Source organism: Trichechus manatus, unplaced genomic scaffold (genome assembly GCF_000243295.1).
Source record: "Trichechus manatus latirostris isolate Lorelei unplaced genomic scaffold, TriManLat1.0 scaffold00042, whole genome shotgun sequence".
NCBI classification, from domain to species: domain Eukaryota; kingdom Metazoa; phylum Chordata; class Mammalia; order Sirenia; family Trichechidae; genus Trichechus; species Trichechus manatus.
Window position 1 is genome coordinate 16,967,436 of NW_004443978.1, and position 24,377 is coordinate 16,991,812.

Sequence of the window (24,377 nt, forward strand, 5' to 3'; positions counted from 1 at the left end):
ATAGACCAATGGAACAGAATTGAGAATCCAGACATAAATTCATCCACCTATGAGCAGCTGATATTTGACAAAGGCCCAAAGCCCATTATTTGGGGAAAAGACAGTCTCTTTAACAAATGGTGCTGGCATAATTGGATATCCATCTGCAAAAAACTGAAACAAGACCCATACCTCACACCATGCCCAAAAACTAACTAAAAATGGATCAAAGACTTAAATATAAAATTGAAAATGATAAAGATCATGGAAGAAAAAATAGGGGCAATGCTAGGAGCACTAATACATGGCATAAACACAATACGAACCATGAGTAAAAATGCTCAAGTACCAGAAGAGAGACTAGATAACTGGCAGCTCCTAAAAATCAAATACTTATGCTCATCAAAAAATTTCACCAAAAGAATAAAAAGACAACCTACAGACTGGGAAAAAATTTTGGGCTATGATGAATCCGATCAGCACCTAATCTCTAAAATCTACAAGATACTCCAAAACCGCAACGACAAAAAGACAAATAACCCAATTAAAAAATGGGCAAAGGATGTGAACAGGCACTTCGCCAAAGAAGATATTCAGGTGGCTAACAGACACATGAAGAAATGCTCACAATAGTTAGCTATTAGAGAATTGCAGATCAAAACTACAATGAGATATCATCTCATCCCAACAAGGCTAGCATTAATCCAAATAACACAAAATAATAAATGTTGGAGAGGTTGTGGAGAGACTAGAACACTTATACACTGTTGGTGGGAATGTAAAATGGTACAACCACTTACAAAATTGATATGGCGCTTCCTTAAAAAGCTAGAAATAGAAGTACCATACTATCCAGCTATCCCACTCCTTGGAGTATATCCTAGAGAAATAAGAGCCATCACACGAATAGATATATGCACACCCATGTTCACTGCAGCACTGTTAACAATAGCAAAAAGACGGGAACAACCTAGGTGCCCATCAATGGACGAATGGATAAACAAATTATGGTATATCCACACAATGGAATACTACACAATGATAAAGAACAATGATGAAGCCATGAAACGTCTTGTCACATGGAGAAAGCTGGAGGTCATTAAGCTGAGTGAATTTAGTCAGTCACAAAAGGACAAATATTGTATAAGATCACTATTATAAGAACTCAAGAAAAGGTTTAAACACAGCAGAAAGTATTCTTTGATTTTTATAAGGGTGGGGAGGGAGGGTGAGGGTTATTTACTAACTAGATAGTAGATAAGAATTATCTTAGGTGGAAGGAAGGACAGCAGACACTACAGGGGAAATCAGAACAACTGGACTAAACCAAAGCCCAGAAGTTTCCTGAATACAGTCAAACACTTTACGGGACAGAGTAGTAAGGATAGGGGTCTGGGGACTATGCTTTCAGAGGACATCTAGGTCAATTGGCATAACAAAGCTTATTAAGAAAATGTTCCGCATCTTACTTTGGTGAGTGGCATCTGTGGTCTTAAATGCTTGCAAGCAGCCATCTAAGATGCATCAATTGGTCCCAACCACCTGGAGTAAAGGAGAATGAAGGACACCAAAGACACAAGGAGAATATTAGCCCAAGAGACAGAACGGGCCACGTAAACCAGAGACTTCCTCAGCCTGAAACCAGAAGAACTGGATGGTGCCCAGCTACCACCAACGACTGCCCTGACAGGGAACACAAAAGAGAGTCCAGATGGAGCAGGAGAAAGATGGGGTGCAGAACTCAAATTCTAGTAAGAAGACCAGACTTAATGGTCTGACTGAAACTGGAGGAACCCTGGAAAGAATGGCTCCTGGATTCTCTATCAGCCCAGAACTAGAACAACTTCTGAGGCCAACTCTTCAGACAGGGATTGGACTGGACTGTAGGACATAAAGTGATACCTGTGAGGAGTGTGCCTTTTAGCTCAAGTAGATACAAGAGACTAAATGGGCAGCTTCTGTCTGGAGGTGAGATGGGAAGGCAGAGAGGGTTAGGAGCTGGTTGAATGGACATGGGGAATCAGGGGTGGGAAGGAGGAGTGTTCTGTCACAGTATGGGGAGAGCAATTAGGGTCACATAACAATGTATGTATAAATTTTTGTATGGGAAAAAATAAAAATAAGAAAAAAAAATATTTACAGCCTTAGAAACACTATGGGGCAGTTCTACTCTGTCCTACAGGGTCTCTATGGTTTGGAATCGACTCGAAGGCAATGGATGTGGTTTTTGGTTTTTTGGCTTCATTGCAAGTGGGGACTCAGGAGCTTCAAAAAAGCTGAATGATTTTGCTAAACCATCTTTGAAGATTAATTTTGGTCTAAATCTAGGGCTTCAATTTTATATCCAGGAATATCATGATGCAGAGATTTGCTGGGCAAATGGTACATTTATTCAAAAATCTAGATATCCAGTCAGCATTTCCTAAGAAGTCATACCATACTTTTACCAAAGGACCTGCTCAGAGTTATAATTCTTAGAAATAATACAGCAGAAAACAATTTTGTTAACATATTCTCACCTTTCCAACTAGTGCAGGGATATTCATTGAGTTAGTTGCAAATCCCATGCCAAAGACCATAGCTGCTTCTACGTTCAGGAACTTAGCCACAAGGTCCTCCAACTCTTTGTGCTTATCCAAGGTACCTGCACATGAAATGATATGTTGGGTTAGCCTTCTCTTTTCAATATACCCAAGACTGAAAACTCAAATTCCACTATAGAACCATTACCAAAAAACATGCACAACAGTGAACATAGCAGGAATATTTGTAATAGACTCAATCTAGAAACAACTCAAATGTTCATCTATGATAGAATGGATAAATACATTGTGGTGTTTTTATATAATGGAATTCAGCACAGCAATGAGAAAGAACAAACTACTGCATGGAAGAATCTCACAAATAATGATGTTGAGTGAAAGAAGTCGGACACTTAAAAAAGTAACAGACACTGAACAGCAAAAGAAAAAACAAACTTGTTGCTGCTGAATCAATTTTGACTCATAGCGAACCTATAGGACAGAGTAGAACTGCCCCATAGAGTTCCTAACGAGTGGCTGGTAGATTCAAACTGCCGACCTTTTGGTTAGCAGCTGTAGCTTGCCACAGATCTTAACCACTGTGCCACTAGAGCCCCAACAGACATTAGAAGTCCATTTACATGAAGTTTACAAACAGGTGGAACTAATCTATGGTGTTAGAAGTCAGGATTGTTACTACTTTTGTTGGGTGCACAAGGAGGATTTTGAGATTCTAGAAATGTTTTGATTCTATATCTGGGTGCTAGTTACACAGGTACGTTTGCTTTGTGAAAATACATTGAGCTAAATACTTCTGAATGGTGCCCTTTTTTATTTTATATTGCAATAAAATTTACAAGATACACCACAATTTCTCTCTCTTCCACCCTCCATCTCACAAGTAATTAAATTATCACCTTTCAGAGGAGATCCCCCACATCTAAATGCAAGCAGATCCCATGACTTCCAAGTAATAAAACTAGTTATAATTTATTGAAACATTCTAATGTACTTGATGCTATGCTAAGTCCATTACTTATGTTATTTAATCTTAAGAGCCCAACACTGCAGATAGTGTTACTTTACAGATAAGAAAACTGAAGCTTAAAGAAGTTACAGATAAAAATCAACAGAGATAGTCTAACGCCAAAGTTTATGTTTTTAATTACTCTGCTAGTTAAAAGATGCTTGCTATATGCTTGCTCTCTGACCCCTTCTTAAACATAACCCCTCATGCCTTACTGACAGCAAATTTTAAAGCTTTTCATATTTTTCTTTTTGCCATCCCTCTGACTTCTAGATCTACACTGCGCAATATGGTGGCTCTAGCCACATGTGGCTAGTGCAGCAGAACTGAATTTTTGATTTTATTTAATTTAGTTAAATTTATATTAAAAAACTGAAGCACTGAAATATATTTTGCTAAACCCAACTTCATTATTTTGGTAGGATTACATTTTACTCTAAATATTGAAAATTTAATCTCTGAATTGAGATATTTTGTAAGTGTTCTAAGTGTAAAATACAACTTTTTGAAGGTTTAGGACAAAAAATACAAAAAATATCTCATCAGTAAATTTTTATATTGATTACGTGTTAAAATGATATTTTGTATAAATGTATTATTAATTAATTTTACCTGTTTATTTTTACTTTTTTCAATGTGGCTACTAGAAAATTTAAAATTACAGGTCTTGCATTCTGTTTCTATTGGTCAGTGATGCTCTAAATGATACACTTACTGGAAAAGAAAACTGTACAAGAAGAGAGATGCAGTAATCTAAGTTAGAGGAATACTGTTAGCATGTTCAAGACTATTGTAAATATGCATCTTGCAACCCAAGGATTAACATATCTTCTTATACTGAGGGAGATAGCAGAATTTTATTTAAATTGGTAAATTAACTCCTTACTGTGGTAAATGGTAAGGGGTTAAACTTTACAAGGCACTGAGTGGTCTGTTCAAAGTTTTATTTTGCATTTAATACCCAAGAAGACATTTGAAGGCAAATCTTTGCTCTTCATGAGAGGTCACGCTGTCATACAGCAGATGGCCAGTGGCCCTTCTTCTCAAACAAGAATACATTTATTCCCCAAATTATCAGAAGGCACAGTAAAACAAATTAGATTCTAGGAGAGTCAATTTTACTCAAGAGCTGGGGTGAATTAAAACTTTAAGTTGTAATTTAAAACTATGTATTATCAAAGATATATTGTGGAGGAGGAAGAGAAACTAAAATTTAAAGATAAAGCATGAGGGAAGGTGGAGAAAGATGGTGAAGTGCATGGCTGTTCTCATCTACTCTCCCAGCAACTAACTCACTGAACAATGAGCAAAAACAGGCACAGAATGAGATCTCAGAACTCCAGACAGCCGTTGAAGAACTGGAGAGTTGGGCTGAGTCCAGAAGCAGGGGAGAGGAGGAATGGGGTTAGCACAGAAACAGAGATCTTACCCACTAACATTGGGAGGGCATGCTCATTGCCGCCAGTTTGGGATGAGACTGGGTAACACCCCAAACGGGGAACACAGAAAGGGAGCTCATCTGAAGAAGCTCTAGTTAGCTTTTTTAAGGCAGTGCAAATTGGCTGCAGGGCAAATTGGCCATGGGAGTTCTCACACCGTGCAAGTGGTAGGGGGTGAAGGAAGACCTTAGTGCTGCATAAGAGTACTGTTGAATCTTGCTGAGGCCCGAAATGAATGGGCACTAGTACCAGGAAGAGCTGCAAGGGCAATAAGGTGAGGGGGAAGGTCCAGACTGACAGGCAGGCAGGAAGAGGGGCCCCCAGCAAGACATCATAGGTAGTGGGCATGCCATGCAGGGGAGCCAGTGAGGGAAAGACTAAGAAAACTCTCACCATCACCACAGTAAGGTCAACACCCACCACACACACCAGCTGAGGCATCCAGAGAACACCCCCCCCATGCATATTGAGACTAAGTATGCAGATCTCTTGAATCAACTCTGGGGGAAAACAAAGACCTAAGGATAAATGCCATCTAGTGGTTCACATGAGAAGATACCAATCTTGTTGCCACTGAGACATTCTATCTAATGGAACTTGCGGGGCTGAAGCAGACTGCCTCCTGGAGTTCCTGGGCCTATGAATCTTGGGAAGAGCAGTCTGCTGTGTCTTTCTCTCACAGAGTGGCTGGGTGCAGGCCCTGGCTTTTGAAGCTGGCAACTGGGTAATTGGATGCTCCCCTACTAGGACATGAACCAGAAAATTTTCCCAAAATAAACAGAATAAAAAAATTTAAAGAAAAGACAACAAAATGGCTCAAGTCAAACAAAAACTAGTAAAAAACACAAAAGCACAAGAGAAGAAGTAGCATTCAAAAGCAAAACATAAAGAAGAGGAAATCTCTCCTAGGGAGGTCAGAATAATGCAAAGAATGGAAGATTTTCAGACTATGGTGCTAAATATGTTTAAAGAAAGCAAAAAGCACAGAGAAAACAAACTAACGGAGTTTAGGAAGCAAATGGAGGAACAAAATGAGAGATTCAACCAGGAATTTGAAAACATAAAAACAAAAACAAAGAGTTACTAGAACTGAAGAATAAAACATCTGAATTAGAAAAAGCAAGAGAAACACTCAACAATAGAGTGGAACAAGCAGAAGATAGAATATCTGAATTAGAAGACAAAATAACTGAACTTATCAAGTCTCAAGAGAAACAAGAGAAAAAAGCAAAGCAAACAAATTCACATTTCTTTTTTGAATTTCTTCAAGGGAGTACTCCAAATGAAAAAGCAATAACATTTAATAATCACAAACTAGACCTATTGAATATAGGTTGCATATTGATGTTGGAGACACACCAACAGAAATGGGGAAGGGAGGAGCATATAAGGAATAGACTTACTATGTTAAGAATGTATGCTAACAGTGATTCATATGCAAGACACTGTAGCAATTTTAGGTTATGTAACGTAACATATGTGGTAACCACTAAGAAATCACTAAGAAGAAATGCTCAGGAGAAAAGAAGCAAGTTAACAAAAAGTTCATCACAAGGAAACACCCAAATGCAACCAACCAAACAAAAAATAATAAATATAATAAGCAAACAAGATATGAAACACTCAAAAAACAAATAACAAAATGAGTGAGGTAGACAATTTTTTTTTCAGTAATAACTTAAATGTAAATGATCTAAATGCCCCCATGCAAACGACAGAGAGTGGCAAATGGTTTAGAAAACACAACTTATCCTTTTGCTGTCTACAAGAAACCCACTTTAAACACAAGGACACAAACAGACTGAAAATAAAAGGATGGATAAAAATATTTTATGAAACTAGTAAACAAAAAAGGGGTGGTCATACTGATGTCAGATTAAAAAAGGCTTTAAATCAAAATGTGTTACAAGAGATAAATAAGGACATTACACAATAATAAAAAGGTCAATTTAACAAGAAGACATAACAATTGTAAATATTGTGAACAACAAATGTTCACAAGAATGTGGGGAGATTGGAATCCTTATTCATTGCTGGTGGGACTGTAAAATGGTACGACCATTATGGAAAACAGTTTGGCGCATCCTCAAAAAACTAGAAATAAAGCTACTTTATGAGCCAGCAATCCCACTCCTAGGAATATACCCTTCTACAAGAAGGCATATACGAATAACTGTGGGTATATGTATATACATGTTTATGTGTGCTGCATATATTTTCAAGTATAAAATAAAGCACATATGGGGCATAGTTATGGATACTTCCTAGATACAAACACCTCATAGGATCGATCTACTGGGTTTGAGGGCTTAGAACCATAGTCTTGTGGGGCAACTCAGTAAATTAGCATAATATAGTCCTTAAACATAATATTCTACATCCTAGTTTGGTGAGTAGCATCTGGGGTCTTAAAAGCTTGCGAGTGGCCATCTAAAATACAACTATTGGTCTCTACTCATCTGGAACTAAAGAGAAAGATAGAGACCAAAGACTCAAAGAAGAAACTAGTATACAGAATCAGTAGTCTACACAAACAATGACATCACCTACCTTGAGACAAGAACTAGATGGTGCCAAGTTGCCACTACTGACCATTCCGACCGGAGACTGAATAAATAGTCCCAGATAGAATGGGAGAAATATGTAGAACAAAACTCAAATTCCTAAAAAAAATGCCAGACTTACTGGACTGGTAAAGGCTAGATGAACCCCTGAGACTATTACACTGAGATACTCCTTAAACTTGGAACTCAAACCACTCCCAGAGGTCACCTTTCAGCCAAATGACAGATTGGCCCATAAAATAAATAATATCACCCGTGAGTACTGTGCTCCTCAAAATAATCATCTAGATGAAACCAAACGGTAAACATTTACCCTAGACCAAAGATGAGAAGGTAAGGGGTGACAGAAAAGCTAGATTAATGGAAATGAACAGCCAAAATGGAAATAATGATAATACTGATATATTGTGAATAATGTAACTGATGTCATTGAACAATATGTTTAGAAATTGTTAAATGAAAACCTAATTTCCTGTGTAAATGTTCACCAAAAACAATAAAGTATTTAAAAAAAAAAAAAAGAGCACATAACCATTTGTCAGATTTGCTTTTCTCTAATGGAGGCTGTATCCCAAAGGGAATGGTACTAAGAACAATGAGTGAAAAGACCACAGGCCTAGGCATAAGAAGCTTGGGTTCCACTAAGCTGGGCGGCCTCTCATGCAGTCTTTGGAGGGATTAGAAGAGACGCTGTTCTAAGCATGCCTGATGTTGTGAGTGCTCTTTCCTCCACACAGAATGGCCCTGTCCTAGTAGCAGCTCCCACTCACTCTTTGAGATCCATCTAAAAACTCATCTTTTTTCTGATGCCTTTCTTAGTATTCCCAAGCAAAATTGGTCATTTTCTTTTCTGAGACGGTATAACCTTCCTTACATAAAGATGATAGCACTTACTAAGTTGAACTGAGAATGTTCATGGGGCAGTCCTCTCTACTACAGAGAAAGTTCTTGGGGGCTGTCATGGATTGAATTGTAGCGCCCCAAAATATGTGTCAACTTGGTTAGGCCGTGATTCCCAGTATTGTGTGGTTGTCCTCCATTTTATTATTGTAATTTTATGTTAAAGAGGATTAGGGTGGGATTGTAACACCCTTACCCAGGTCACATCCCTGATCCAATGTAAAGGGAGTTTCCCTAGGGTGTGGCCTGCACCACCTTTTATCTCTCAAGAGATAAAAAGGAAAGAGAAGCAAGCAGAGAGGGGAGACCTCATACCACCAAGAAAGCAGTGCCAGGAGCAGAGTGTGTCCTTTGGACCTGGGATCCCTGCTCAGAGAAGCTCCTAGTCTGGGGGAAGATCGATGACAAGGCTGACAGAGACAGAAAGCCTTCCCCTGGAGCTGACGCCTTGAATTTGGGCTTTTAGCCCACTTTACTGTGAGGAAATAAACTTCTCTTTGTTAAAGCCATCCACTTGTGGTATTTCTGTTAGAGCAGCACTAGATAACTAAGACGGAGGGCAGATAATTGTGTGAAATGTTCATCTTGGCCATCACAGCGTACAGTGCAGTACTGACACATAGTAGACACTTGTAGAGTTGCCGGCTGTTGTTTGATGGAGAATAAAGATGGGCTGAGCCTAAAGTAGGAATTGACACTGGGAATCTGGGTGAAGAGTATCTGGGTATATGATGCGAAGCACCCATATGTTTTTAAAATATAGAGATTTGTTACTAACATCATTTTATTGTTGTTAGTTGCCATTGAGTTGGCTCTGACTCATTGTGACCTTATGTATAAAAGAACAAAACCTTGCCTGGTCCTGCACCATCTTCATGATTGTTGGTATGTTTGAATCCATTGTTGAAAACACCATGTCAATTCATCTCATTTAGGATTTCCCTCATTTTCACTATCTCCCTACTTTACTAAACATGATGTCCTTTTCTAGCAGTGGTCTTTCCTGATGACATGTTCAAAACAAGTGAGCCAAAGTCTCGTCATCCTCACTTTCTGAGGAGCATTCTGGTTGTATTTCTCCTAAGAATCTTCTTTCTTCTGGCAGGCCATCGTATATTCAATATTCTTCATCAAAACCGCAGTTGAAATGCATCAATTTTTCATCTGTCTTCCTTCTTCGTTGACCAGCTTTCACATGTATACGAGGTGATTGAAAAGACCATGGCTTAGGTCAGGCTCACCTTAGTGATCAAAGTGACATCTTTGCTTTTTAAAATTTTAAAGAACTCTTTTCCAGCAGATTTGTCCAGTGCAATATGTTTTTTTAATTTCTTGACTGCTTTCGTGGACATTGATTGTTGATCTATGTAGAATGAAATAATTGACAACTTCAATTTTTTTCTCCATTTACATCATGGGATGATTTATTAAAATATTACCTTCAGTATGTTCTTCTTAAATAGTTTCTTTTTTCAATATTAAGTAGATAACTAGGCACCAGTTGCTATTTGCTTCTGGGGATGCTCATGATATAGGGCCCAAAGTAGAAATTGCCCTCAAGAAGCTTCCTTCCTGTCTTTGGAAAAATTTACTTAAGTTGAAGGGATTACACTATGTGTACTCAAAGGACAGAAATCAGAGTATGTGAGAATCAGAAAGGGGAAGTGGTATTTGATCAATACTGGAATCAGTGGGTCCGTACATCTATCACTTGGTGGCAGCCACCTGGGGATAGCTGTAAGGTGCACAGAGATGGCTTGAATGCTAGACATTGGGGTTGCTATCCTCATCAAGAACTCCTCAGCCTCCAGCATGGGACAGAAATAGATGTGCTGCTGGACCACAAGGGATTGTGTTCACTGAAACAGTAGGCCTTTCAGCATTGACCAGTAGGGTCTGAGGACCAAAGAACAGGGAGATATGTCTGTTGTGTAGGATCTGTATAATAACCTAGAACCTTCGCCGCATCTTGAAGAATGAGAGCCCCAAGGTAGTCTAAAACTAGAACATCGAGATTTGATTTACAGTCAAATTTAATTTGTTAAAAAAGTAAAAACTCAAAACAATTTTTACACATTCGAGTTTGTGATAGATGTGGCCTTTTCATTTATTAGCTATGTGACCCTGGGAAAGTTATGGAGACTTTCTGAACTCTGATGTATTCTTTTATAAAAGGGAGTTGGGCTGAATAATAGGGTCCTTGCCAACACCCAATTCTATGATTACTTCTTTCTATATTTTACTTCCAGTAAGCTGCAGAGAGTTAAGTCTAGAAATACATTATGGTAAGATGGGTAGGCTGTACATTGTACTTTGGATGCAGATCAATCTACTGGCTTCTGTGTGGACTTTTAGTTTCAGCTCTTCACTGGAAGAGTTTATTCTATTCCTTCTTGGCTTATTCAAAGGAACTTGAAGTACACAGGCTATCCATGTTGGTGAGAGTTGAAAGGAATACAAAAACATCTTTGCCCTGAAAAATAATGAAAGGCACGTGAAATAGCTAGAGGAAAATAAGAGAAGTCTGGATGAATTTCTGGATTCTGTACCTCAAATCTTCTTAATTCTTCTAGTCAATATCAAGCAAAAAGTCAGGTCAAACATTTAGGTTATGTCTTGTGTTTTGGAAGAAACACAGGTGCCAAGATAATCAGAAATGATTATACCACCAGATCTAACATGTTTTCATTATGAAGAGGGTACAGAATAAATGAATAACTATTACATTTATGCCAAGTAGTACTTTTGCCATCCTAAATGCTCCTCTTCCCACAGGTAATTGCCTGAATGTGGGAAGATAGTGGTAGACATGACGGTGTCCTTGAACCTCCCCAAGTTGTTATCAGTGGCTTTAAAAGATACATACAGGTGCCAGTGTCAATGGAAGTTAAATCTGTATCCTTGATAGATTAGGTGTAATAGGATGTTTAGTCTAAATAAAGCAAAGGAGACTAAAGCACGATTATACTGATATGCACTGGATTTGGAAATCTGAACCATTATTATTAAATCTAGAGGATTCTTCTCACCAAGTTGCTGTGACAGCAAGTACTTGTCTAGATCAGCATACTTTTTGTAAAGAACCAGAGAGTAAATATTTTAGGCTTTGTAAATATTTCAGGCTTTGTCTTTGTTGCAACTATTCAACTCTTAGCACTGTCATGTGGAAATAGCCATACCAAAAAACCAGTTGCTGTTGAGCCCATTCCAACTCATGGTGACCCCATATGTGTGTCAGAGTAGAACTGCGCTCCATAGGGTTTTCACGGCTGTGACCTTTTGGAGGCAGGTCAACAGGCCTTTCTTCCAAGGCACCTCTGGGTGGATTTGAACAGCCAACATTTTGATTAGCTGCTGAGTGCTTAACCATTTTTGCCACCCAAGGACTCCTGAAAATAGACAATATATAAACGGGTGGATGTGGCTGTGTTCCAATGAAACTTTATTTATGGACACTGAAATTTGAATTTCTTATAATTTTCACATGTTTTAAAGTATTATTCTTATTTTGATTTTATTTCAACCATTTAAAACTATCAAAAGTTATTCTTAACTTGTGGGCAGTACAAAAACTTGTGGTGTCTGGATTAGTTTGCTGACCACTGATCTAGATGATCTCTGGTTTTAGCTATGAACAGTCTGGGCTGTACAAAGACCTCTTCACTGGGACACAGGAGAGGTGGAGTCTAATCTTGACCCTCAACCTATGGACTTCATGAACACTGATTGGCAAATGATTAAAAAAAATCTTGGCTTCATTTGTCTCTATAAAATTGTTGTATTGGGAGAAAAAGTAGGTGATCTACATATTCTGAAATTCTATGAGTTTCAACTTCGTCCACTGTCATGGATTGAATTATGTCCCCCCAAAAATGTGTGTGTCAGTTTGGCTGGTACTGTGTGATTTTCATGTATGTTGTAAATCCTGCCTATATAATGTTAATGAGGGAGCATGGGTGGCAGTTGTGTTAGTAAGGCAGGACTCTATCTACAACATTGGATTGTGTTCTGAGGCAGTCTCTTGAGATACAAAAGATAGAAGTGAGCAGAGAGACAGGGGGACCTCATACCATCAAGAAAGCAGTGCCGGGAGCAGAGCACGTCCTTTGGACCGGGGTCCCTGTGCAGAGAACCTCCTAGTCCGGGGGAACACCGAAGAGAAGAAGGCCGATAGAGAAAGCCTTCCCCTGGAGCTGATGTCCTGAATTTGGACTTTTAGCTTACTTACTTTAACTGTGAGGAAATAAACTTCTCTTGATTAAAACCATCCGCTTGTGGTATTTCTGTTATAGCAGCACTAGATGACTAAGACATCCACATTTATGGCAAGTATTATACTTATGTAAAATTAATGGCATATCCTTTTGAATTATTATATTGTTTGATTTTGCTGAACCAACAGAGCAAATTCTACACTTGCAGAAATATTCCTACTAGTTGAAATTTGGCTGTGCTTTAATTTCTATCACTGTTAAGAGAGAGCAATTACCTTGTTAGAACATTACCAGGTCTCAGGAAATTGCCAAATGGCTTTAGGAACCCAGGCTTGGGTTCCTACTCCCAAATGATTCCTCTGAGAGTCCCCTTCCCCATATCAAATACTCTTAAAGGAAATAAAGAGACATGAGAGAAACGCAGTAACTCTTATTAATCAGAATCTACAATAATTTGGCCTGAGACAAACTGATAAAAGATGGGTTTTTCTGTGTAAATTAAGAGGTAAAACTAGGGGGATGTTTACAGTCTATTTCAGGGAATGCACTGCTTTAAAGCATGTTTACAGCATCGATTTGTAGAAAAAACAATTTTCTAATTAAAATTGCCTTTTTTTTTTTTAAAGAAATCAAGAATTTTCCTGGCAGCAATTTTGCAACAACTGTTATTACCATAGGCACTTAAAAGCCATCTGTCGGTATTTATTTCAAAAATGCTTTAATTTACATATTGATCAAATTTAGCTCCTTCTTCAATAGTTAATGTTCGTGAGACAGCACATTCCCTAGATGCAGCTACAAATCTTTGAGAATGAAACACAGGAAGAGCCTTGAGAATTTGAAGTAAATGACAGCAAAGAACTTTCCAGGAAGATAAAAGGGCAGAGAACTATCTCATAATTAAGAACAATGCTCTTAAACTGTGGAAAATAGAGATTTCAGCAAATTTGTTTATTACTGCTAATACAAAATCACATCTGAAGCTTGAGAATAGGAAAGGATTTTGTATTATATCCATTTGCAAGAATTCTGAAGTCAATGTGTCCTTTCTGATGCTTTTAAGCTGAAAACGTTTGGAAGTCACTTCTCAAAATTAAAACTGTAATTTGAATGAATGACCTCAACTAAGCTACCTGTAGGTATGCATACTGTTCAGGTATCCCTCATGCGATTCAAGCATTAAGCTTTTCTTTCCAAAGAAAGAAAATCTCCAAGTAGAGACGAGCTTTCATTGGCAGAAGAATTAGTCTTCTAGTATTCCATGAGTTTGTTTTCTTAGAAATGAATTTCTGACTAAGTGTTTCTGGGTTAAATGTATACCAGCAGAAAGAGCGTATAGATTACATGCATACAAATAGTGTACTGCTACTACACATGCATTCATATTCATTAGGTGTTAAGGAAAAGAAAGACCAGGACCCCTCGCCCTTGTTCAATGAAAGTGGTGGTGGGGGGAAGGAAAAAGAAAGCTTCTCTAGGATTTGCTTCAGTTTGACCTTTCCATAATGTCTGTCAAGATATGTCCAGAGGTCAAAACAACTTACTTTACTGATTTTCTGGGATGTCTGTTACTTATTTTCCATTTTTTATTTATAGACTCCATCTCCCAGGTATATGTGGTGTTCACCCCACACCAAATGAAATATCTTGAAAAATGTTCGATTAATTTGATCAAGAAACTGCATTATAATTTAGAATGGCTGAATAATATGTTGACCAGATCCAGTAAATACACTTATTTAATTTCTTATTGTTGGATACTCACTCTCCACCTCCATTTTTACTGTTATTAACCACATTGCAATGAACATACATCTTTGAACACTTTTTCAATATTTGTTAAGCAAAACCCCTCAAAATGGGTTAAATAGTTCAGTATTGGTATATTTCCAAATTGCTATCCAATTTTCTCTATCAACAGTATATGTTCTTGTTGTTATTAATGCTATCAAGTTAAATCTGACTCATAGCGAACCTAGGAACAGCAGAAGGAAACATTGCTCAGTCCTGTGCCATCCTCACAATCGTTATTATGCTTGAGCCCATTGTTGCAGCCACTGTGTCAATTCATCTCATTGAGGGTAGTCATAGATTGAATTATGTCTCCCCAAAAATGTGTGCATCAGTTTAGCTGGACCATAATTCCTAGTATTGTGTGGTTGTCCTTCATTTTGTGATTGTAATTTTATGTTAAAGAGGATTATGGTGGGATTGTAACACCCTTACTAAGGTCACATCCCTGATCCAATGTAAAGGGAGTTTCCCTAGGGTGTGGCCTGCACCACCCTTTATCTCTTGAAAGAGATAAAAGGAAAGGGAAACAGGCAGAGAGTTGGGAACCTCATACCACCAAGAAAGCAGTGCCGGGAGCAGAATGCATCTTTTGGACCTGAGGTTCCTGCACAGAGAAGCTCCCAGACCAAGGGAAGATTGATGACACGGACCTCCCTCCAGAGCCAAAAGAGAAAGTGTCCCCTTGGAGCTGATGCCCTAAATTTGGACTTGTAGCGTACTGGACTGTGAGAGAATAAACTTGTCTTTGTTAAAGCCATCCACTTGTCGTATTTCTGTTAGAGAAAGCAGTTCCAGGAGCAGAGCTCATCCTTTGGACCCGAGGTCCCTGCACAGAGAAGCTCCTAGTCCGGGAGAAGATTGATGAGAAGGCCAGCAGAGAAAGAAAGCCTTCCCCTGGAGCTGATGCCCTGAATTTGGACTTCTATCCTACTAGACTGTGAGAGAATAAACTTCTCTTTGTTAAAGCTATCCACTTGTGGTATTTCTGTTAGAGCAACACTAGATAACTAAGACAAGAGTCTTCCTCTTTTTTGCTGACCGTCTACTTTACAAGCATGATATCCTTCTCCAGGGACTGATCCCACCTGATAACATGTCCAAAGTATGTGAGATGAAGTCTCATCATCCTTGATTCTAAGGAGCATTCTAGCTGTACTTCTTCCAAGACAGATTTGTTTGTTCTTTTGGAAGTCCATGGTATATTCAATATTCTTCACCAACATCATAATTCAAAGGTATCAATTCTTCTTCAATCTTCCTTATTCATTGCCCAGCTTTCTTATGCATATGAGGTGATTGAAAACACCATGGCTTGGGTCAGCTGTGCCTTAGTCTTCAAAGTGACATCTTTGCTTTTTAACACTTTAAAGAAGGCTTTTGCAGCAGATTTGCCCAATGCAATGCATCGTTTGATTTCTTAACTGCTGCTTCCATGGGTTTGAATGTGGATCCAAGTAAAATGAAACGCTAGACATCTTCAATCTTTTCTCTGTTTATCATGATGTTGCTTATTGGTCTGGTTGTGAAGAGTTTTGTTTTCTTTATGTTGAGGTGTAATCCATACTGTAGGCTATAGTCTTTGATCCTCATCAGTAAGTGCTTTAAATCCTCTTCACTTTCAGCAAGGAAAGCTGTGTCATCTGCATAATACAGGTTGTTAATGAGTCTTCCTCCAATTCTGATACCCTGTCCAGCTTCTCAGATTATTTGCTCAGCACACAGATTGTATAAGTATGGTGAAACGATACAACCCTGGCACACAGCTTTCCTGACTTTAAACCATGCAATATCCTCTTGTTCTGTTTGAACAACTGCCTCTTGGTCTATGTACAGGTTCCTCATGAGCACAATTAAGTGTTCTGGAATTCCCATTCTTTGCAATGTTATCTATAATTTGTTATGATCTACACAGTTGAATGCCTTTGCACAGTCAATGAAACACAGGTAATCATCTTTCTGGTATTCTCTGCTTTCAGACAGGATCCATCTGACATCAGCAATGATATCCCTGGTTCCATGTCCTCTTCTGAATCTGGCTTGAATTTCTGGCTGTTCCCTGTAGATGTATTGCTGCAACCACTTTTGAATGATCTTTAGCAAAATTTTACTTGCATGTGACATTAATAATATTGTTCGATAATTTCTGCATTTGGTTGGATCACCTTTCTTTGAAACGGATCTCTTCCAGTTGGTTGGTCAGTAGCTGTCTTCTAAATTTCTTGGCATAGATGAGTGAGCACTTCCAATGCTGCATCCATTTGTTGAAACATCTCAATTGGTATTCCATCAATTCCTGGAATCTTGTTTTCCACCAATGTCTTCGGTGCAGCTTGGACTTCTTCCTTCAGTACCATCGGTTCTTGATCATATGCTACCTCCTGAAGTGCTGGAGCATCAGCCAATTTTTTTGGTACAGTGACTCTGTGTATCCCTTCCATCTTCTTTTGATGCTTCCCGCATCGTTCAATATTTTCACTGTAGAATCCTTCAATATTGCAACTCGAGGCTTAAATTTTTTTTCAGTTCTTTCAGCTTTAGAAATGCTGAGTGTGTTCTTTCTTGCCTTTTGGTTTTCTAACTCCAGGTCTTTGCATATGTCATTATAATACCTTGTCTTCTCTAGCTGCCCTTTGAAATCTTCTGTTCAGCTCTTTTACTTCATCATTTCTTCCATTCGCTTTAGCTACTTGACGTTTAAGAGCAAGTTTCAGTCTCTTCTGACATACATTTTGGTCTTTTCTTTCCTGTGTTTTTAATGACCTCTTGCTTTCTTAATGTATGATGTCCTTGATGTCATTCCACAACTCTTCTGGTTCTTCAGTAATTAGTATTCAGTACATCAAATCTATTCTTGAGATGGTCTCTAAATTCAGGTAGGATATACTCGAGGTTGTACTTAGGCTCTTGTGGACTTGTTCTAATTTTCTTCTGCTTCAACCTGAACTTACACAGGAGCAACTGATGGTCTATTCCACAGTTGGACCCTGGCCTTGTTCTGACTGATGATATTGAGATTTTCTATAGTCTCTTTCCACAGATGTAGTTGATTTGATTCCTCCGTATTCCATCCAGTGAGGTCCACTTATATAGCCATACTTTATTTGTTGAAAAAAGGTATTTTAATGAGGAAGTTGTTGGTCTTGCAAAATTCTATCATGAGACCTCTGGCATCAAGGTCATATTTTCCAGCTACTCACCCTTCTTTGTTTCCAGCTTTCTTATTCCAATCACCAGTAATTATCAATGCATCCTGATTGCATATTTGATCAATTTCAGACTGCAGAAGTTGGTAAAAATCTTCAATTTCTTCAACTTTGGCCTTAGTGGTTGGTGTGTAAATTTCAATAATAGTTGTATTAACTGGTGTTCCTTGTAGGCATATGAATATTATCTTATCACTGACAGCATTGTACTTCAGGATAGATCTTAAAATGTTCTTTTTGACGATGAATGCAACACCATTCCTCTTCAAGTTGTCATTCCCGCCATAGTAGACCATATGATCGTCTGATTCAAAATGGCCAATACTAGTCCATTTCAGCTCACTAATGCCTAGGATATTGATGTTTATGCATTCCATTTCATTTTTGATAATTTCCAGTTTTCCTAGATTCGTACATTGCACATTCCACGTTCTGATTATTAATGGATATTTGCAGTTGTTTCTTCTGATTTTGAGTTGTGCCACATCAGCAAATCTACGTCCTGAAATCTTGACTCTATACACATCATTAAGGTCGACAGGTTGACTATTTTGAGGAGGTAGCTCTTCCCCAGTCATCTTTTGAGTGCCTTCCAGCCTGAAGGTCTCATTTTCTGGCACTTTATCAGACAATGTTCTCTGCTATTTATAAGGTTTTCACTGCTTAATTTTTTTTAAGAAGTAGACTTCCAGGTCCTTCTTCCTAGTCTGTATTAGTCTGGAAGCCCAGCTGAAACCTATCCACCATGGGTGACCCTGCTAGTATTTGAATACCAGTGGCATAGCTTCCAGCATCAGAGCAACACACAAGCCCCCATAGTATGCCAAACTAACAGACACATCAACAGTATATAAGGGTATCCTTTTCTCCTTGGAAACTACTGGATATTATTTTTTTCAGGTTTTTTTTTTGCCAATTAGGTGAAAAATTTGTTGTCAGTATCTTAATCATTCTTTGATTATTAATGAGAATGGGTATTTTTCACAGGCTCATTGGTCACTTATACTTTTTTTTTAATTTTATGTTTGTACACTAGATTGACTTTTTAATGTAAAATTTTCATTGAACTATAACGTACATGTAGAAAAGTGAACAAATCATAAGCATAGAGCTCTATACAGTTTTATAAAATGAAAATATGCATATAACTAGCATCAAGAATCAAACACAGAACACGATGAGAACCCTGGAAGTTCCCTTGTTCCCCCTTCTGGTCATCGACCATCTACCCTAAATGTAACCACTAATCTACACATTCTCAATAGGGGCATTATTGGCCCCAAAGGGATGAAAATTGGCTCTTGGATGGGGCAGGGGAGACAACATCTTTCTCTTTTTATGTCTAAAGCACAGACATAGATGTAGTATTACATATATACATACATGTACTATTATGTATATTACATATATAGCTATATGGTATGTCTGTGATATTAGAATTTTATGGGGTGGGAGAAAACCAAAAACCAAACCCGTTGTCATCGAGTCAATTCTGACTATAGTGACCATATAGGACAGAGTAGAACTGCCCCATATATTTCAAGGCGCAGCTGGTGGATCCACACTGCTGGCCTTTTGGTTAACAACTGAACTCTTAACCACTGTGCCACCAGGACTCCAGGGGTGGGAGGGTGATTCTGAAAAAAAGTTTAGAAACACTACGTTATTCTGACGTGCAGTTTTGCCTATTTTGAACTTTATAAAAATTATGGCCCATTTTTTACATTGGGGTGTTCTTTATAGAAGAGTCCTTACATGTTAAGATTATGAACATTTTGTCATATATATTGAAAGTAACTTTTTCTAATTTTGTCCTCTGACTTTTAACTTTATTAACATTATTTTTGATATACAGAGGTTTAGATTTTTTATTTTGCTGGATCATTTCCCTTAGGGTTTTTGAGAGTGCTTACTCTTGTTCCCTGGAGTATGAGGACAAGTAGACTACTGTATGAATCAGGCCTGAGAAATCTGAAGGGCAAATGGCTGTGGCTAGCGGTAGGGTTGGGAGCAGACTGCCTCTCCTCTAATAGGGTGGAGTGCCTATTTTCTATGAGCTAAGTGTGGTTTGTGAGGCCTGGAGTCAGTTTGGAGGTCATTTCAATGGACCCCCCCCCCCCCCCACTGAAGAAGGTATTCTTCCAGGGTGAGGTGAGCTCAGCTGGAAAATACTGGAGGTCATCACAGGTTGTAGACCTGAGGCATTGGCTATAAGTGACAAGCCAGAGAAGAGACACTCTTCATATCAAGGGAGGACATCTAGCAGGGCACTCATCAAGGAACACACACAGCTTTATTCTGCACTTGAATTGTCGAGTAGTTTTGTTCTGTTCATTTTTTATTCATTCTTTACTCGTTTTAAACTTTATATTTATCTTTGGTGGCAGTTGCTTTTGTTTTTTTAGTATTTCAATCTCAACTGCATTTGCAATTTACCTAGGTACAATTTACCAAGAGGAGCCCCTGGGTGGCATAAATGGTTAAGCACTCAATGGCTAACTGAAAGGTTGGCAATTTGAGCTCACCCAGAGGCACCATGGAAGAAAGCCCTGGTGATCTGCTTCCAAAAGATCACAGCCATTGAAAACCCTGTGGAGCACAGTTCCTCTCTGACACACATGAGCTGGAATTGATTTGACAGCAACTGGTTTTGGTTTTTAATTTAGCTAGATGTAAGGTGTGAAGTAGGAATCTAACTTATTCCCCTATATGATCAGCCATTGTCACAGCACAAATTATAAAATAATTGATTCTTTTCCCACTGACTTGAAATATTCCCTATAGGGTTGCTATGAGTTGGAATTGACTTGACAGCACAGGGTATCTATAAATGAGTGTGCAAAATTACGTCTATTTTTAGACTTTCAGTTTAGACTCACCCACCCCTACCCTGCCCATAAAATCATTGGGATTGCGATAAATTTATAAATTAACTTGAGGAAGAATTGATAAAATTAAAATATGGAGACTTCCCTCTCCAGAATATGGTATCTCTTTCCATTTTTTTTTCAAGTCTTCTTTTAAGTCCTTTATAAAAGTTTTAAGGTTTTCTTCAAATTGGTTCTATATGTTTTAAATAAGTTTATTTCCTAGGTATTGGCTATTTTTGCTCATTATTAATGATATCATTTTTTATCTAGTATATTCTCTTACTAATTATTATTGATTATACCACATGAATTTTTTAAAAAATTGGTCTTTAATGAACATCTTATTATTTCTAGTAGATTTTAGATTATTTAAATATGTGAACCAGGAGAAAGTAGACCAAAATTCTCTTTCAAGTGGGCAGGGGGAGAAGCACAGAGAAGGCTGGTGCCAGTGTTCCATCTGCAATCCCTCTATCTCCATGGTGACCCCAAGAACAACCCCTTCAGGGGTCTCCCCAGTTCTCCACAGATCCCAGTTTGAAAACTAGAGAGGTGAACAATCAAATTATCTGAAAGTAATGGATATTTTATCTCTTTCTTTGTTGTACGTATACCTTTTATTCTGTCACATGCTGGTCATTCAATAAATATTGACTTAATGAAAAATAAATGAATAGATATATGGTCTAGTACTTCCAAAACAAGCAAACAAACAAACAAAAAAACCCAGCTGCAGTGTAGTTGATTCTGACTCATGGCGACTCCATGTGTGTCACAGTAGAACTGGACTCCATAGGATTTTCAGTGGCTGATTTTTTTGGAAGTAGATCTCCAGGCCTCTCTTCCAAGGCACCTCTGGGTAGAGTTAAACCTCCAACTTTCTGGTTATCAGTCAAGCATATTGATCATTTGTGCTACCCAGGGACTCCCCTAATATTTCCAAAGGTTACTAAAAATGATGGCATCTTCATTTTTTCCTGACTTTAATGTGGATGCTTCTCTTGTTTTACCATGAACCTTAGTCCAGTCTGTTCATTTTTTTAAATTCTATTCAGGAATCTCCTATTCTTGTTTTATTTCATGAGGAATGGGTATTGAATTTTATAAATGCTTAAGCAGCATCTATCAAGATAATGATATGTTTACATCTTGGGTCTTACCCTTACTTCAATATCTCACTAATTTCTAGCTGCACAGAAAAATCAGCAGGCATATACATCTCTGCTGTGTTATGTGATATGTAGAGGATATGGGAGTTATATCTTCATTATGGGATCTCCACATGATTTTTAAAGGTGAATCTCTGTTCTGTTTAGTGATTCACAACTGAAGCTTAACTTCTGGTCTCTTTTGTTATTTGCATTTGCACTGTGTATCTTTGTTATTTATTTATTTAATTTAATTTATTTATTTTTGAAGGTTCAGCTTATTCCTTATTTGAAGTTTAATTCATATCAAAGAAGAATAAGCAGTTATGCTGTACTTTGCCTCAGGGGTTGCTGCACTATGTAGTCTATTGTTAAACCGATATATTCACATAAACATCTTCTATGTGTAGAAAAATTAATAGTTATTGCAGATAAAAAAATTAAGGATCTAATGTGGAAATATGTCCCATAATCTAGATATTACTGAGTTTTTTTGATGTACAATATTCAGACATCATGAACAATTTGTACACAATTCTCAACTCCAGTACTGAAAATCTAAAAATCCATGTAGTTTTGTAATCCTTTTGCAAAAACCTATTGTAGTGACTTTCCACTTAAAAAATTTGGAGGCAAGTCACCTTAAAAAACACGATGCTGAGGGGAGCAGGAGCCAGCCAGAGAGCTGTGAGATGGCAGCGAGCCAGCACTGGGCCAGGTGAGCCCTGTCTGGACCCTGGAGCCCATACCTCCACACAGGATGCCCCCAGGGAGGAGCCTAGTGGGCTGGGATGTGAGCCACGCACTGGCACCACTGGAGCACTAGCCGGGCTGCATGAAATATAAACTTTGGGACTTCTGGGCAACATGGCGCTATAGGCAGAAGCACCACGCCGTCCTCCACAGCAAAGATCTGAAAAACTAAGCCAAACAGAAAACGGCAATCTTGAAACCTAAGCATCAAATGAAGAGATAAAGAATTCAGCCAAGCACCAAATGGAATAAGAAACTGCAAGAGAAGAGAGAGCAAGGAGAAATACATGCAGAGGTCCCCTATTAGCTAATGCAGCATGGATCTGCCATCTTGAACTCCTATCAGAGACCAGCGAACAGGAGGTATGAGAAAGCAGCTTCATGGAGCTTCCAGCAGGAGACAGAACAACCATCTCCACTCCAACGGCAAGCTCCCCTAGCACTTGGATACAACTTTGTTTGAGGAAAAATCAGAAAAAAAGAACAAAGAAAAATGAAGAGACCCTGAGAATTATGTGGGATACAATCAAAAGCAAAAATTTTTGAGTGATCGGAGTTCCAGAACAGGGGGAGAAAACAGAAAACCCAGAGAGGATCACTGAAGAACTGCTGACAGAAAACTTCCCCAGTGTCATGAAAGATGAAAAGCTGACCATCCAAGAAGCTCAACGAACCCCATATAGGATAGACCCCAAAAGAAAATCACCAAGGCATATCATAATCACCCTGGCTAAACCAAAGACAAACAAAGAATCCTGAGAGCAGATAGAGAAAAACAAGAAGTCACATACAGAGGAGAAACAATAAGACTAAACTCAGATTATTCGGCAGAAACCATGCAGGCAAGAAGGCAATGAGATGACAAATATAAAACCTTGAAAGAAAAAAATTGTCAGCCAAAAAAAATATATCCTGCAAAACTCTCATTCAGATATGATGGTGAAATTAAGACATTTCCAGATAAAGAGAAATTAAGGGAATGTGTAAAAACCAAACCAAATTTATAAGAATTATTAAAGGGAGTCCTTCGATCTGACAACAAACAACATGAGCTCACAGGATGAATCTAGGATGCAGGATTGTACCAGCCAGATACCAATCTAGGAAATGAAATCTCAAGGACTATCCAAAACCAAAAGAAATACAACAGGGAGTCAGAGCAGTTAATCTGTAAATGTCAAAAACATCAGAACAGTAAAAGAGGGAATAAACGGTGTAGGTATAGAATCTTCTAATGGAGATGAAGGCAAGGCAATACCAAGTAATGGTAGACTGCTTCAAACTTAGAAAGATGAGAGTAAATTTCAAGGTAACCACAAAGAAAGTTAACAAACCTACTCATCAAAATAAAGAGGAAAAACGTAAAGTCTCAGTAAAAACAAAACCTACAAAAACAAAAGAAATGAAAAAAAAAAATCCACAAACAAAAGGAATTCAGCACAGGAGAGTAAGAGGAACAAAGAAAACGTCAGCACCACAAAAAAATAAATAAATAAGCACTACAAAATGACAGCAATAAACTCACACTTATCAATAATTACATTGAATGTAAATTGCCTAAACGCACCCATAAAGAGATGGAGAGTGACAGAATGGATTAAAAAACAGGATCCATCAGTATGCTGTCTACAAGAGACACACCTTAGAAACACAGACGTAAATTTATTAAAAATCAAAGGTTGGAAAAAATATATCAAGCAAACAACTACCAAAAAGAGCAGGAGTGGCAATACTAACCTCAGATAAAATAGACTTTAAAACAAAATCTGCCATAAAAGACAAAGAAGGACAGTATATAATGATTAATGGGACAATCCATCATAAAGACATAATCATGATAAACATCTACGCACCCAATGACAGGGCTCCAAAATACATAAAAGAAACTCTAACAGCACTGAAAAGAGAAATTGACAGTTCCACAATAATAGTAGGAGACTTCAACACACCACTCTCAGTAAAGG

The 24,377-nt window shown here is 38.1% G+C and overlaps 1 protein-coding gene across 1 annotated transcript in view; it reads right to left on the bottom strand.

Moving 5' to 3' along the window:
* SPTLC3 (serine palmitoyltransferase long chain base subunit 3) overlaps positions 1-24,377 on the bottom strand; it is a 202,437-nt gene that overhangs the window by 104,548 nt on the left and 73,512 nt on the right. The window contains exon 5 of the mRNA XM_004376462.2: positions 2,499-2,623. Coding sequence (XP_004376519.1) covers positions 2,499-2,623 — 125 coding nt within the window. The remainder of the gene's footprint in view (positions 1-2,498; positions 2,624-24,377) is intronic.